Below are 16,887 nucleotides of genomic sequence, written 5' to 3'. Positions count from 1 at the left end.
GGAGACATAATCCATTGCAGGCTGCGGTTTGAATCGTCCCTTGCAGCTAGGAAACAGGGAGGTCTTGAGAGTTCAGGTCAAGGGAGAACTGAACCCCTGGGACCATGGGGGTGGATTCTTTTTCTAATGTTGTATCTAAGCCAGCCACCTCACAGCTAATCACGGGGGCTTCTACCCCTTCCTGCCGGCGGGAGCTCAGGATGGGCTTTTACGCAACCACATCTTTCTCCATGTCTAATACAATGCCTGTTCTTCTTTTAAAGGGCTGAACTTTAACTTTGTCTGGATTGAAAGCCCAAGAGGAAACCATCAGAAGCCACACCCCACAGGGCATCATCCTCCAACGCCCCAAACACCCAAGGATGAGAAGCACAGAGGAAAACAACCCAGGTCGGGGAGACACAGGGTAAGTAAAGTTGGGTTCACGCCAGTGCTTTCTGAACATACCAAAGTGGGGTGGTTGGAAAGGCTTGGTTTTAATTCCAATCCTCCCATCTTTCAGATACACCAACACACTTTCCAGAATGTGCTGACAGGAGGCCACACAATCCCAACATACTCAAAGTCACACTTCTTCACCAGCTCCAGACAGACTAGAAGTCAGCTCTGTAGGGGACTCTTGAAGGTAGTTTTGGGATCTGGGAGGACATCAGAAACCATGCTGGAGGCTTCATTATACCCAAGCCTCCTGCTGACCAGGCACCCTGGCTGTTCTGGCTTGGCCCAATGGAAGCTGTATCTACTCACTCCTTAGAGGGGTGGGGGGGAGTACTAGCTGAGGAAGAGGATGGACAGACCTGGCCAGCTTGGGGGCAGGGCACTCGGCCACTCCACTCTCTGCAGTGGACCCCACAGATACCCAGGCTCACTCAGACAAGGATTCTTTACAGGTTCACCATCCTTGCTCAGCACCAATGCCCAGTATCTGACCTCAGCTCACAGCTCAGGAAAATCCCTGTCGATGCATCATGGGCCACTTCCTGTTGTTGGACACCAGCCCCAACAGCAGGATACAGGAGGCCGATTGTGATGCCACAGGGCACATGTGTAAAATCTAGGTCCCACCCGAAAACAACTCAAACTGGTGTCAGTTACCACGCTTCCCTGAGTCCAAGTGTATCATTCATTTGTGTTTTTAAAAAACTGCCAACTATACCTTTAAGATCAGACTGTGAACCCAGCCAAGTGCCAGGGTGTCACACACCAGAGGAAGGGAACTGCAGAGGAGAGCCAGAGGGCAGCTTCCAGGCCTTCCCTTCTGTATACCAGAGGGATGACAGTCAAGCCGGCCTCCTTGGAGAGCAGGCTAACACTAAAACCATCAGATCACAGCGCGGCGCAGAGGAAGGGCCATCCTCAGTAAACCATCACCCTTACAATCCTCACAGCGGAAGACCAGGGCTCCAGGGCTCTACAGCTTCAGAAATAGTCCACAGAGACACAGCCCAGCCCCAACCCCATCTGCTCACATTCTCGGGAAAAGAGGGGAGTGTTTGAAGACAGCTGGGCTTGCTGTGAATCCCAGCTGAACCCTTCACCCTAAGGTGAGTCAGGAAAATCTCTGAACTGGTCTCCTTTCTTCTTTTCTATAAACAGGGAGACGATGGTTATCGCACTGCCTGATGCTAAAGACTGAACACATTAACCTGTCTAGTCTTTGGTACAAGACCAACATCTAGTAAGTTCATTTTGTCATGTGAGTACCAAATGTTTTTCCTAAACATTTCCGATTTGGAAATGAGGAGTGTAATCATCATATCTAGTGTGTGGGGGGAAAAACCCACCCCACCACAGAAATGACCCAGAAAAATAGCGGCAAGCGTATCACGCTGTCTGGCTAGCCCTAAAACCCTCTCTGTGCAAACAGAGGCTGTGTGCCGCAGAGAAGTTTCACATGCTCAGCTCAGGAAAAGCCCCCAAGGCCTGAATTTGGAAGTCCCCCCAGCCAATCCCATGAGGAATGTGACCTGTGCCCTGGCCTTGGCCGGAAAGGCCACTGGACTCCAAAACCTGGTCTTTGGTGATAGGTGGGACCGACCTAAAGCAGTCTCCCCTCACCGGGAGGAAGGAGAGGACGGCTGCAGAACAGACACTCCAGAACGGCGGCAGAGGTGGCTGCCACCGGCTCAGGGCAGGCAGAGCTGCCCACTGCTTCCTGTGTGCCCCCTCTCTCTTTCGTCAGACCCGCTTGGACGCAGTTTCCTTTCTCTCTCACTCCCACAGAGAGTGTCGCAGTTTTCCTCTCCTGGCCACCCCCACCCCCACCCGGCCCTTCCTCTCTCCAGATACACCCAGAACGTCCAGTGATGCTGCTTCAGGCGAGATGGCATGAGCCGTGGTCAAAGTCTACCCATCAGTCACACCTCAGGAGGCAGATGCCTGGAAAGCACAAACGGTGGACGACGCCAGAGCAGAAGCCTGACCACCTGGAAAAACTTAGGTCCGAGAGACAACGGAGCAGGTAAACTTCCTGGCACCCAGGGCTGGAAACCATGCCCTCCTCTCCTCCAGACAGGCCACTATCATCAAGCTGCTGTCACCCCTCTTCTCTATCCCTCCCCCCAACGCCCCCCGGAGGAGCAAGCTGAGAAACATAAAGCACCATCTTCAGAAATGAAAGTGGTTAACACAGAGTATCTAACTGGACGGCCTCCCCAGGCTAACCCCAGGGACTGCCCACAGCATGGAGCCGTGGATACTCACCAGATCTTAACCTCAGCTCCCCGAGGCAGCCATAGGCATCCGTCAGCTTGCCATACTGTCCTTTAATGACTTCCTTCTCTTCCGGAGCTGGGGGTTGGGGGGGGGGGAGAGAGGAGGAGAAACACATCAGAGAGACATCAGCAAGCAAGTGGCTCTGTTCACGCTCGTTCATTCACACTGCGCTTGCCAATCTGGCTCTCACCCACTCGAAAGAGGAAACGCAGACAATGGCACGGCCCACAGACACCATGTGTGCAGGTTTTAGGATCCGAGAAATCCAGAGATGCAAAGATTTAGACCTTCCCACGGAAGAAGGCTTGTTCTCTGGAAACGCTGGCGGCTTCCTGGGGGTGGGAACGGGGGTGGGGGTGGAGAAGGTGCAGGGAGCCCTAGGGTGGCTGGTGATGCCAGGGCACCTTGGGTCTGGCCTGTTACATCACTCTTCACTGTACCGCACACACTCAGAACAGGGTGAGGTCTCATAACCCACGTGCAAGGCTTTTTCTCCTGATGTGCCCAGCCACAGGAGCTTTATCTGGGAAATCCCCGAGGTACCTGATTTCTACTAGGCGTCATCAAAGCACAGGGGTTAGGGTGACTCAGGGCTGGGGCAAGCGAGCCCCCAAGGCGAACTGCAGACTTTGCCTGCTGGGTGACTAGCAACAATGTCAGCACCCAAACAACCACCCAGTCTGACTCAGGAGCAGCAAGAAGGGCGGGCGCAGGGGCATCCATGGGGATGCCGTAGGCACCTCTGGTGATTCCAGGAGTGGGAGCTGGTCTACAGACCCCTTCCTCATAGGGATGCTTCATCTGCACCGAGAATATACAAACCCCAGTCGCTGTGACAACACTACACCACGTGAAAGAAGGGACCACCAAAGAGCTCACGACAGCCCACCTGTATAAAATATCCAGAGCAGGTGGACGGACGCAGAGCGGCAGAGAGCGGACCCCGGCCTAGCAGGGGCTGAGCGTGGACGAAAGAGCAGAGAGGTTTGCTAATGGAGTCTCTGTTAAAGGGGGCAAAAATACTCTACTATTACATTGTAGGGATGGTAAAATAACCCCCTTAAATACTAAAATACTTTTAAAAAAAACCATGGAATTATATACTTTCGGAAATCAGCTGTATAGTACGTGAATTACATTTCAATAAAGCTGGTATAAAAATCAACAACAAAGTAAGATGGCAGAGGGCACTAATTTTTACTGGAATCTAGTTATTAAAGTATGAAAAATATTAGATATATTTTTCATTGTGTATATGTGTGTGCTATATGCATGTATGTATATATATTTGCATCATATGCATGCCTGGTGCCAGTGGCGGCCAGAAGAGAACACTGGATCCCCTGGAACTGAGTTTATGGATGGTTGTGAGCCACCATGTGGGTGCTGGGAAGCAAACCCAGGTCCTGTACAAAAGCAACATGTGTTCTTAACTGTTGAGCCATCTCTCCAGCCCATAGTTATAGAAATATTTTAAGGTCTGAGGTCCTTGCCTAACATGTACAAGGCACTGGGTTTGAGCCCTAGCACCACAAAAAAAATTGTTATAATGTAGCAACATATATTCCCTATGGACAGTATCTTTTGTTATAATGTAGCAATATATATTCCTTATGGACAATATCTTTTGTTTTGAGACAGGGTTTCTCTGTGTAGTTTTGGTGCCTGTTCTAGATCTTACTCTGTAGGCCAGGCTGGCCTCCAACTCACAGAGATCTGCCTGGTTCTGCCTTTTGAGTGCTGAGATTAAAGGTGTGCACCACCACCATCTGGCTAAAAAACTTATTTTACATTTATTTTGTGGGGGCAGTGCATGCCACAGGACATATGTGGAAATCACAGGATAGTCTGCAGGAGAAGCTCTCTCCTTCCACCATGTAGGTTGGGGGCTTGAACTCGGGCAGTCAGCATTAATGGCCGGTGCCTTTACCTGCTGAGCCATTTCATTGGCCCTATTAGCATCATCTTAAATAAAGTCTAAACTGGGAGTGGAGGCTCACACCTGTAATCCTAGCACTCAGGAGCTGAGACATGAGGATTGCCAGGAGTTCAAGGTCAGCCAGGCGGCAGAGTGAGCCCTGTTTCAAAACAGCCAACGTAACAATAATAATATCGCCAAAGAAATAAAGCCCAGCAGGGCCTACTAATCACTTCGTTTCAAAGAAGTAAAGAGAAATACCTGATTGTTCAAGACTTCATGTGAGGCAGAAGTGACAGATGAGGGCATGGGTAACCAGCTGGCCTAGCTGCCTCCCTTCCTGAGGGCAGTGCTGGCTCGCTTTCAGTCACCAAGGATGAAAATAAAGGTGGCCTTTTCTTGTCCAAGAGCTCCAGGCCTCCTCCCCTGAGATGCAGAGGGTGGGAGCTGGCTGGACCTGCCTCTGCATCATCACCGAGGTGGGAAAAGAAGAAACTGCTGATTTGTCCTCCCAAGCACCAGGAAGGGGTCTCGGAGTCCGGCAATCTCCAGGAGGAACTGAGATTTCAGAAGGAAGTCTGTATGTGTGGGGGTGGTGGTGGTGGGGGGGGGCACAGCAGATGACACACTCTTACACCAGCCCTGAGGACAGACAAGCTGGGAACAATCTGGCTGTCATGGCTTCCTGTCCCCTGAAGATGTCCACCGAAAACAGGTGAATACGCAGAGCATTGACAAATGCCGTAAGCACTGAACCTAGCTTTAGCTGACAATTGTCCTGACACCCCATTTCAAAAGAGCCAACACTCATGGTCTCCAGAACAGACTAGACTTCCCATCCCTCTCAACTGGTCCTCTAAAGAACACATACATCCATAAGACCACATTTCCTTACAGGTTAGAAACATAAAACTGAGTCCAGTTCCAGAGCTACCTGCTCACTATGCCTCTCCCCCCCTGGAGGCAGTGTGTGGTGGTTTGAAAGAAAATGGCCCCCAAAAGGAATAGCACAATTAGGAGGCGTGGCCTTGTTGGAGTAGGCGTGGCCTTGTTGGAGGAAGTGTGTCACTATGGAGGTGGGCTTTGAGGTCTCATACAAGCTCAAGCCATACTCCGTGTCTCAGACCACTTCCTGTTGCTTGCAAAGATGTAGGATACTTGGCTACTTCTCCAGCACCATGTCTGCCTGCATGCCAGCATGTCGCACCATGATGATAATGGGCTGAATCTCTGAAAATGTAAGCTAGCCACCCCAATTAAATGTTTTCCTTTATAAGAATTTCCATGGTCATAGTGTCTCTTCACAGCAATAGAAACACTAAGACACAGTAGGAGGCCACCAGGTTCCCCTTGGTAGAACCTGCAATCCCTGCTAAATAGGACACAAGGATTGCAGGCATGGTGGTTGGTGGGATGTGTACATCCGGAGCAGTCAGTAAGGTCACAGTCAGACCTTCCATCTTTGCAGGCAGGGTGGAGCCAGGAGGCCATTTGAAGATGAAGGCTGACCATCAACACGGCTGAGAGGCCAGTGATTCCCTACTGTGCTTTGTTGTGTCAGGCAGCAGGGAGACTCAGTCCAGAACTGCCGACAGCCTGAGTCCTCCCCTTAGGAACACCCACTCAGGCAAAGCCAGATCCTTAGCAATGCCCGATGAAAAGACATTCAGAATGAAGCAAAGTTAGAGAATTTATTAGGTAAAGATATCTTATGGGCAAGTAGCACAGGCATTTAGAGAGAGAGAGAGAGTTTCTTAGGGAAAAGACAGAACACACCCAACCAAGGCACAGGTCTGAGCTCCTCAAGTGGGAGAGTTGCATTTAGGTATCTTCATGAAGGCTAGATAAATGATTTTGTAGCTTATAAGTCGCATTGCTCAGACGGTGATTACAATGTCTGCAGATCAAGCAATGCTGTGGAATAATCCTCTTGTACACTGTAAAGATTTGTCACTTGAAATGGTTTTAATAAAACACTGATTGGCCAGTAGCCAAGCAGGAAGTATAGGCCAGGCGACCAGGCTAGGAGAATTCTGGGAAGAGGAAGGGCGGAGTCAGGAGTCGCCAGTCAGATGCAGAGGAAGCAAGATGAGAATGCTGGACTGAGAAAAGGTACCAAGTCATGTGGCTAAACGTGGATAAAAATTATAGATCAATTTAAGTGTAAGAGCTGGTCAGTAATAAGCCTGAGCTAATGGCTGAGCATTTATAAGTAATCTTAAGCCTCAAAGTCAATTATTTGGGAAGCAGCTGCTAGGTATTTGGGAACAGGCAGGCAGGAGAGAAACTTCCGCCTACAAAGCAAAGTATAAAAAGTAAGTAAAGCTTAAAAATTAATCTAGCTTGTATTTCGATACTTATTTCTCATCTTAAAGATTTACCTTTTGTAGATTGCTCAGCAGTTAGAGACACTTGCCACAAAGCCCAATGACCTGAGTTTGACCTCTGGGACCCATATGGTAGAAGGAAAACAACAATTCCAGGAAGTTGTTCTTAGACCTGCCCCCTCCCCACGTGTCATGGCATGTGGATACACTCACATACATACACACGTGCACACAAGCACGCCTGTATGTACACACATGCATAAAATAATGTAATAAGGTTTATTTAAAAGGAATTATCTTTTGTAAGTTAAATTGTAATGTGGGTTTTTAAGGTGTTATTTAGAGATGAGAGGATGCTAATATGGTAAAACCGTAGTAGGATCCTGAGCTACGCCATCTTGTGAAAGTATTCCTAACAATACTTTAAGTACGAAAACTACCTTGGATAAACTGGTCTCTGGTCATGTAGCCATAAATTCCTAAAGTAAACTGGTCTCTGAACAATAAATTCCTATACAATGTGTCCCTGGCTCAAGGATATGAGAACTGCCTGACCACCTAACTGCTCGCTCTCTCCTCTTCTATAAACGCTTGCCTACTGCAGATGTCCACAGCTGCCTTTCTGTATACATCACAGTTGTGGTTCCTACATTTGAAAACTCAAATTGGAGGTCGCTGCTGCTTCCCACTCATTGCCTGGGACAGCCTTGCTGGCTGTGAATCAAGGCTCCATCTACTACAGCAGGCCTCTCGTTTTTTTTTTTTTTTCTTTAGGTACCCCACAATAAAACACAAGGCTACAGATATTCTGGCCCCGCAAAGAACAGTCTGTTGTTTTAATATTCTTGTTAGAGGTGCAGAAAAATAAACACCCTGTCTTTGGACAGTTTAGATCTTATCGCCTATATAGAAGCTCCTGAGTCAGGGCTTCTCTTCTCTTCTGTATCCTTTTATTTTTCCCTTGGACACAGCTCTCATTCCTTGTGGCTGTTCCCTTTAAGATACCAGGATAGCTACAGACAAGTACTGTGGCTGTGTTCCCAAGGAAGTCAAGGTCAGGGTCCCATGACCACTCCCCAAGTCAAGAGTTGTCATCAGTCCGTACCTTTGCTGTCCGTGTGTCTCTGTGTGAAGACACCTTATTGAATGTGCATTGTTGATTCAGTCACGTTGAACACACACTCACCAGCACAAGGGGCCCAACCAGAATAAAGCTTATTATACACAAGTGATTTTCTCTAAGGGCTGTCACTGCCTCCTTGCGCATACGCATGCTGGGTGGTGCTAGAGCACTGGGCTGAGAGCCAGTTACTTGTATTTATTTTTTATTTTAGGTGTGTGGGAATTGTGACTGCATGTGTGTCTGTGTACCACATGTGTGCCTGGTGCCTGCAGAGGCCAGAAGAAGGCACTGGATCCCCTGGAACTACTGTCACAGACAGTTGCCAGCTGCCATGTGGCTGCTGGAAACCAAGCCCAGGTTCTCTTAACTGCTAAGCCATGTCTCCAGTCCCCTGAGGGGTCATTTAAAAATATGAAGTAAGGGGTCAGCAAGATGGCCCAGTGGGTAAAGGCGCTTGCCACCAAACCTAACCGCATGCGTTCACAATCCCTGGAAACCACATGGTAGGAGAGGACCTACTTCCACGAGTTGACCTCTGACTTCCACGTGAGCACCTGCACACACACACACACACAAAATAAATGAATAAATAAGCTGGAGAGATGGCTCAGCATTTAAGAACATGGGCTGCTTTTCTCGAGGACACGGGTTCTATTCCTAGCAGCTCACAACTGCCTATAACTCTTGTTCTAGAGGACCCATGCCTCCTCTGGTCTCCATGGCTACTGCACGCATGTGGCACACAGGCAAAACACCCATACACATCAAAATAATAAATAAAAATTTTAAAGCAAAAATGTGACATTACCAACAAAATGTACAAACTGCGGCATTAAATAAAGTCATCCAAAGAGACACTTGCTCTCAAAGCCAGACAAGAAGTCAGAGTCTCATCCTTGTTCAACATTAGCTGGGAACACGCGCAATAGGTCATCAAATGTATGCCACTCACTCTGCCCCATGCACAAATGACCCCAAAAATGCCATTATCATCACTCTTAGGGTCAACACAATTTAGATAGCTGGGCGGATCTGTAAGTGTAGAATATGCAAACAATGAGGAGCCATTGAACGTGGTTCCGGAGCTTGGCAAAGCCCAGGAGGAGTCTGGCAGAAAAACAGCCATCCACCCTCAATGTGCATTTATTACTAACAGGGCTCCCAGCCTGGGATGGCAGGGGATGTCCCTGGCAGCCACAGAGACCTCAAGGGATAGCTGTGGGAAGCTATACAATCGCTGAAAATGAATGTAAATTTTTATGGCTAGGAGCCACAGACTCTCACGGAGATGTTTGCCATTGTAACATGAATTGCTGACAGTCTTATTAATTAAAAAAAACCAAAAACCTGGAGCCAGATATTGGGGTGAAAGCTGAAAGATCAGAGAAACAGAACAAGCCACAGCCAACCTCACCTCGACAACTCCTCAGCCAATCCTGTTTCCTCAGATTGGAAGCCTCTGAGTCCTCACCAAAAGTGTCTCTGTTGAACTGCTGCTAAAAAGCTTCTAGTTCCTGATCCTCACACCTTATAACACCTTTGTGCTTTCTGCCATCACTTCCTGGGATTAAAGGTGTGTTTCCTTCCTAAGCAAAGACATGAGATCTCAAGTCCTGGGATTAAAGGTGTGTGTCACCAATGCCTGGCTGTTTCCAGTCTGGCCTTGAATTGACAGAGATCCAGATGGATCTCTGCCTCCCAGTGATAGCATTAAAGGTGTGTGCCACCACTGTCTGGCCTCTATGTCTAGTCTAGTGGCTAGCTCTGTCCTCTGATCCCCAGATAAGTTTTGCTTGTTAGAGCACAAATAAAATATCACCACATGCCATCACAAAGATTAAGAATCAGTTCAATGAGTTAGTTAATTTCCCCCAAATTTGACTATTATTTTTAGGGAGTGAGCAAAGCGGACTAAGTTGTGATTGATGAAATCATAGGTCCCTCTGAGACTGGTTGGCACTGGACCCTACAGCTAAGTAGCCTCCACCGACATTTGAGGGGCTCCTTGCAGCAAGTAAGGCATTTGTAAACTTGGGGGTCTCAGTCCCTTAGAAGGGGACTGGGAACCACAGACACACCCTTCACACCACCTGACCCAATCAACTCTGGCAGTCAGGAAAAGTGGCATCGTACTTAGCAAGTGAAGGTATTCTAGAAGAAAAACATGCTGTGCTCTATGGCTGCCAGACTATTGCAACCGAGGTCCCCAAGGAACTAGAATGTCCCCAGGAATCTCATGCTGTGTGAGGAGGGGAAGGATAAAGCCTGAGGCCAGCCAGAGGAGGAATTTACCTCTCAGAAAGAAATGTCACAGTTCTGACAATGGCCAGGCCAGGCGCCCATCTAGGATGACTTGTGAAGCACTGGACCACACCTTGACCAGATTGCACAGTTGTGCGTATCTCTTACCCTCTGTTTAAATTCGGGCTCATGGACTTGGGGGCCACTGGATCTCTTTGCCTTCTTCCCATCCCAGCTTCATTGACTATATCTCCTGCTAGGTCTCACAGGTAGGTCACATGTCCAGAAATGAACTTAAGCTGGGCTCTAGAAGGATTTCTGGCAGTTAGATAAAAGCTAGCATCCCTCAGGAACTTGTGAAATGGGTTTTCTGTACCCCAAAAGGAGCCATTTCCTTGCCTCTGGCAGAAGGGACATACGGTTACCTGTGGGGTCTATCAGCATATCAAAGCTTACGCTGGCCTTCAGGATCCCTCAGTATCACAAGCACCTGCTACACATTTCAAAGTCCGTGTTAGCATCCAGGCCTTCCCATCCCCCATCTATTCCTCCTTATAATCCACGTGATTTGTCCACCCGATTCATTCATTCTTTCTATCTGACTGTCTGCCTGTCTGTCTTAGGGTTTTAATTGCTATGAAGAGACACCATGACCGTGGCAACTCTTATAAAGAAAACATTTCACTCGGGTGGCTCGCTTACAGTTTCAGAGGTTCAGTCCATTGTCATCATGGCGGGGAGCATGGCGGCGTGCAGGCAGATCTGGTGCTGGAGCTGAGAGCCCTACATCTTGCAGGCAACAGGAAGTCAACTGACAGTCACACTGAGGGAAGCTTGAGCAGAGGAGACCTCAAAGCCCGCCCCCACAGTGACACACTTCCTCCAGCAAGGCCACACCTCCTAATAGTGCCGCTCCCTGTGGGGGCCTCTTCCTTTCAAACCCCCACACTATCTATCTTTCCACCTTTCTACCCGCCTGCCTATCACATGTCACTATTCCCTTGCTCTCTCGCTATGCTCCACTCTCTCTCTCTTGCTCTCTCCCTATCTCCACTATCCTCTCCCACTCTCCAGCTTCCCCGGACCTGGCCACGCCCAGTCTACTTCTTTCTCTCTGCTCAACTCTTCCAGAGGTTGCTAGAATATGTTCTATCTCTTAGTCGCAATGGAAACCTGCCCCCTAATCATGGAGCAGCCACGTCGTCGGCCGTTCCTTTACTCTGCCTGCCCTTGTACACAGCTGGGTATGGATACTATTAAAAAATGTTACATGCTGTTCTGCTCTATACAAAAAGCCGGCTCTGGTGTTAGGTTTCGGCCTGCTCTCTCCAGACCCAAGCATGCTTTTTTAAAAAGTCTCTGTCCTGAGTCAGGTGGGCCACCCGACTCTGTGAAGTGGAAGAGAACAAAGGAAAACAGCCCAGAAAAGGCTCTGTGTGCTTAAAAACAGCTAAAAAGTCAACTATTCCCAATATGTAAAATTATTTATAAAATAGAAATATTTTTTTTAAAAGTTAACTATTCCCAATAGGGATCGCTGCTGCAATATCTCACTGTGCCCTTCTAGGTTTTGTTTACTATCTCTAAGACAACGAAGTGTATCACAGATGTTGAACCCTCTGGATACCCCTCCCCCACCCTTGCATATACATCTGCTTTTCACTATGGCTTGTCCCTGTGATTGCTGTATTGAGGAGCAGTGGCCTAGGTTATCAGGGCTACCAGAACCCAGGCTTGGGTCTATTTAATCCCATCCGTCCTTGATGGCCTCCATTGCAGCTATATCAAGTGGTCAAGCGGTTAAAATGACACAAACACACGATCTCGCGAAGCTGAAGATCAGCATCCTGCAGTGGGAATCACCACTCAAATGGAGGTATCTGCAGCATCTCTCCTTCACGAAGCTTTTGGAGCCAGTCTGGGGGCTTTCCTTAGCCCTCAGCTCCTTCCTCTCTCTTTCAATCCAGCAGCAGTGCCAACTTCCGCCTTCACCTTCCCAGCTCATTCTCTCTCCCCCTCTTCTGGCTGCTTCTTCCATCTTTTAAGAGCTACTTAGGTGCACACCACACAAGGTCCCCAGTCTGTTCTGCACAGTCCTACAGAGTCACTGGCCCACAACCACCACCAATAAGGCGTAAGATACCTCCCACGTACAGACTCAGGGTCAGCATGTGGACTTCTGCTACCCCAGTGGTTAGCGTCAGAGTCTGGGCCCTGGCAGCCCTAAGGACCTAGGTTCAGCTACCTGTCCTCAAACGGCCAATTCAAGAAATAAGTCATAGTAAAAACTATAGTCAATGTGTCCACACCCCCTCAAATTCATCTTAGGGCTCCAACGTGGGGTTTAAGTGTAAATAGAGAGCAAGAAGGTATGTATAACTGAATAGCCCTGATCAAAGTCTGGCCCCATGCTTCAGTGGCCTATCATTGTCTGCTGCCAATGACCCGACATCTTGTCAGAACTGTGTGAAACCTCTGAGAGACAAGCTCCTCTGGTTGGCACTGGGCTTCAACTTTTTCCTTGTTCCAGAATGACATTCCTGGGGAAATTGCAGTTTCTGAGGCCTATTGTGTCAATAGTCTGATAGTTAAAAGGGAGGCACAGGTCTCCCTTTCTAGAATACCCTCATTTCCTGCAGCAACAGTTACACTTCTTCAGGACCCACACAGGGACACCAACCATGTGCTCCAGAATCTTCTTGCTGCCTCTGCTGCACATTCAGGAAAGGGGTGTGTATGTGTGTGTGTGTGTGGGAGAGCACGTCCCTTCATCCAGAATGCTCACTGGTAAAGAGTGGGTATTGTCATGAGCCCAAGAAGTCTCTGGGAGGGGCCTGACCCCTACTCTGGAGCTGTAGAACCCAGTCTCATCAGGAGAAGTGGGGGCCCGATGTGTAGTGCTAACCCTGGCTGCATCCACTGTCCTCCCAGGTTCTAGGTGTAGCCAGGGCCAGGACGCGGGGTAGAAAGGGACAGCTCTCCACGGAGAAGTGCAATAAATAATCCTGACACCAACAACAAACGTTTCAACTCCAGCGGCTTTGCCAAGCCTTCGACACAGACCAAGTGTCATCTGGCCCTCACTTTGTTCACCACCAAACAAAGGGACCTTTGTGCATTCATTCGGCTCCGTAAATAAACCTAAGCGGATCGAACAAAGGGCAGGAAACTGCTAAACAAAGTGATACAGGGTCCAGTCCACACTTTGGCGGGTGGGGAGGGGACCCAGGAGAAGCCTGGGAAGCCAAACTGACCTGTGGCCCCGTGGACTCGGCAGGTATCAGGTGCGGGGCGGGAAGGCGAGTTAAACAAACACGACTCGACACAGCCTTTTGCTAATATTTTTTAAACTAACAAACAAAACCCAGCAGGGCTGCCTTGCTCCCTTTGGTCCCTGGTAAATTATTGACTCCCTAATCAAAACAGCTTTGTTGCTCACTTATTGCTATGACAACTCAAAACAGGTCTGACCTCTGTGGATGCCACCATTATATGTGAAGCACCCACGTCCCATCACAAACTGACCAACCCTGAACAGATTAGGAGGCTTGAAACAACACACACATCCCCTCTCACAGATGCGGGAGGTGGGGGACGGACGAAAGTTAATTAAATCAAGGTGAGTTTGGGGTCTTCCAGAGGAGGGTCTTGCCTCATCCAGTTCCTGACGGCTGCTGCTAGCAGTCTTTGAAGTCTCAGCTGACTCACGTGGCTGTCTTCTACCTACATGTCCCTGTCCGAATATGTCGCATGACTCCAGCGGTTACACTGGATGACAGGCTCAACCCACTCCAACACGACTTCATCTCCCCTATGCCCAGGAAGCGCTGCTGTGGTTCTGGGTTGGTTCTTTAGGCTCCAGGCTGTTGGTCCTATCAGGAGACGGTACGTGGGACCCTGAGGAGGAAGAGTCTCATTGTTATCAAACTTGGAGGTCGCAGCCTGAGCCTCAAGTCAAGTTTGGCCACCCATCCTTAATAAACTAATTAAAAGAGCCAAGTTAATAATGGAAAGTAGAAAGCAGGTTTATTTAAAAGCTATCTTGGGAAGAGGGACCAAGATATCTAGTGACGCCCCCCACCCCCACTCCAAAAAAAAAAAAAGTCCATCTCAATCTCATTTTAGGGGTCCTGAAGTGAGAGTCACGTTTGAATAGGGGGTGAGGATGAGCACATCTAAGCAGTTCTGGTCAAGGTGTGGTCCTGCCTAGCACCAGCACATCATTGGGCTTCACTCTCCTCCTGTAGGGTGGTCTGACAAGTTGTTGGAACCGTGTGGAGTGTCTTTCAGGGAGCAAGCCCCACCCCTGTCCCCCACACCTACACACACACACACACACACACACACACACACACACACACACACACACACACAAACTCTTTTCTCCACCCAGCATGGACTTCCCATTTCTTTAGAGTCCACTGTTTGATTAATCTGATCTCTGTCGGATTGAGAGACGTGTCTCTTTAGAGCATCATTTCTGCCGGGCCAGTTACAGTACAAGCTGAGCAGTTGAGTGCCACCCATGCTTCCTCCAGGATGTTCTGCCTAAAAGCAATGGAGTCAAGCCAGATGGCTGAAACCCCTAAAGGCATGTGTCGGGAATAAATCATCCCCCTTTAAGCTGGCTCTTTGGGTACTTTGTCACAGGGACACAAGGATGACCAACACAGGTCTCATTCTGAGGTGCTGGTGCCTAGGACTCTCAATGTATCTTTTAGGAGGTCACTGCTCAGTCCCTATACTTGGTAACCTTCTTACTTGGGGAGCCCCTCCCCCAGGCATGGCTCTCCATGAACCTCTTTCCTCCGCCCATGCATCCTACCTCCAGAGTGCAACACCCTCGCTGCTCCTGCTGCACAATGCCTGTCTGCAGACATCTGACCTCCCAGACCTTGTCCAGAGTCACCCCACACCCCTCTTGTCCCCAGGCAACTCCATGTTTCTAAGAGGGCTGAGGGAAAAAGAGAGCCTTTTCTCTTGAACATACAGATCGCGTTTCAGATATCTCAAAAGCACCAGACAGGTAATGAATGAACACAGCTACTGAGTGGAGCCATATGTGGCAGAGAACAAGCCTCTCCTGGGTAGGGACAGACTGACAATTGCAGCCAGTGGCCAACAGGTGGGCATGTCAGCCAGAGTCTGCAGAGATAAAAATTTTCAAGAGAAATAGGACATTCCTGAGTGTTCAGTGTTGGCAACCGATCCCCATTTATTTCAAGCAGCAATGGGTGAGTGCACACACCTGCAGGCTGCCCATCTGCAATGTCTGCCTCCCCTTACCTCATGTCTCGAAAACATACAGCACGTCCTGCTCTCCATGCCTCCTGTCAAATTTCCTCTGGGTTTTCCCACATGGGAACACTTTGCTTCCCTGACCCGGCCACAGCCAACCAGGCTGCTGAGGGTAAGCTCTACTCTCTCTGCCCTTGTCCTCTTGTGGTAATCCTCCACGAACCCACGTCTGAGTGCTAAATGGCTGTGCCTGGTGGGTTCTAGGCAAAGGGACAGTGAACCAGACAGAGATCGTCCACAGCAGCGTGGATCTAAGGCGGGCCCGTGCCAGTAGCCGAGAAGGAACCGGAGCGATGCATGGATGGGTAAAGGCAGGTGAGATAAGGAACCCAGGGGCTAAGGCACTGCACAGGCACAGGGCAGAGACCACCAAGTGCCAGCATGGACAGACAGCTGAATAAGCAAGCGCAGGGCTGATGGGCGGTTCCCAAGCTGTGGGTAGAGAGAGACTTCTTTGGGAGTTGAATGACCCTTTCACAGGGGTCACCTAAGATCATCAGAAATATCAGATATTTACATCATGATTCATAACAGCAGCAAAATCACAGTTATGGAGTAGCAACAAAAATAATTTCGTGGTTGGGGGTCACCACACCATGAGGAATTGTGTTCAAGGGTCGCAGTGTTAGGAAGGTTGAGAACCACTGGTGTAGATAAACAGCGACACCAGATGAGGTGGAAAGGTTAAACAGGAAGTGGGAAATGAGAAACGAAATCTTAATTTGGCCTGAAAATAATTTCACTACAAAGGCAGCATTTGAAGACAGATCTGATGAAGTGAGAGGGATGACCCAAGAGAGAGTGGAGGAACACCACAGGCCAAGAAGAGAATCTACGGAAGCCCCGAGGCAGAGCCATTCCAGACCGTACAGAGCCAGCCAGGAGGCCAGTGGCGAAAGCTCACAGAGGAAACAGAAGAGCCATCATAGTCTGGTGGGCCAGAAAAGACCCGTGGTTTCTGAGATGAGACCGCTGCAGGGTTTCAGGGCAGGGACAGCTCACAGGGACAGAGGAGTCCCTGGCAGTGGTTCCGGGACTGGCTGGTCGGTGAGAATTCTCTCCCGACGGCTTCAGTGTTCTCAGTGCAATGAGGAGCCAGGCTGTCAGTGAGGGAAGGGTAAGGGTGAGGGGGGACAAAGCAGAAGAGGATGGAAGACTGACTGAGGAGGCAACTTGACTCAAGGATTGTGAGCAGAACGTGAGACCCGCTGTCTTAGTTAGGCTTCCTATGGCTGTGAAGAGACACCGTGACCACAGCAACTCAT

The 16,887-nt window shown here is 49.2% G+C and overlaps 1 protein-coding gene across 1 annotated transcript in view; it reads right to left on the bottom strand.

The window, feature by feature from the left end:
• Synj2 (synaptojanin 2) overlaps positions 1–16,887 on the bottom strand; it is a 103,748-nt gene that overhangs the window by 63,724 nt on the left and 23,137 nt on the right. Inside the window, 1 exon segment of the mRNA XM_028888632.2 lies at positions 2,704–2,790. Within this exon segment, the coding sequence (XP_028744465.2) occupies positions 2,704–2,790 (87 nt within the window).

The sequence above is a fragment of the Peromyscus leucopus genome, chromosome 8a, assembly GCF_004664715.2.
Source record: "Peromyscus leucopus breed LL Stock chromosome 8a, UCI_PerLeu_2.1, whole genome shotgun sequence".
In the NCBI taxonomy this organism is placed as follows: Eukaryota; Metazoa; Chordata; class Mammalia; order Rodentia; family Cricetidae; genus Peromyscus; species Peromyscus leucopus.
Note: the sequence above shows the minus strand (reverse complement) of the source record. Positions and strands in the feature narration are given on the sequence as shown.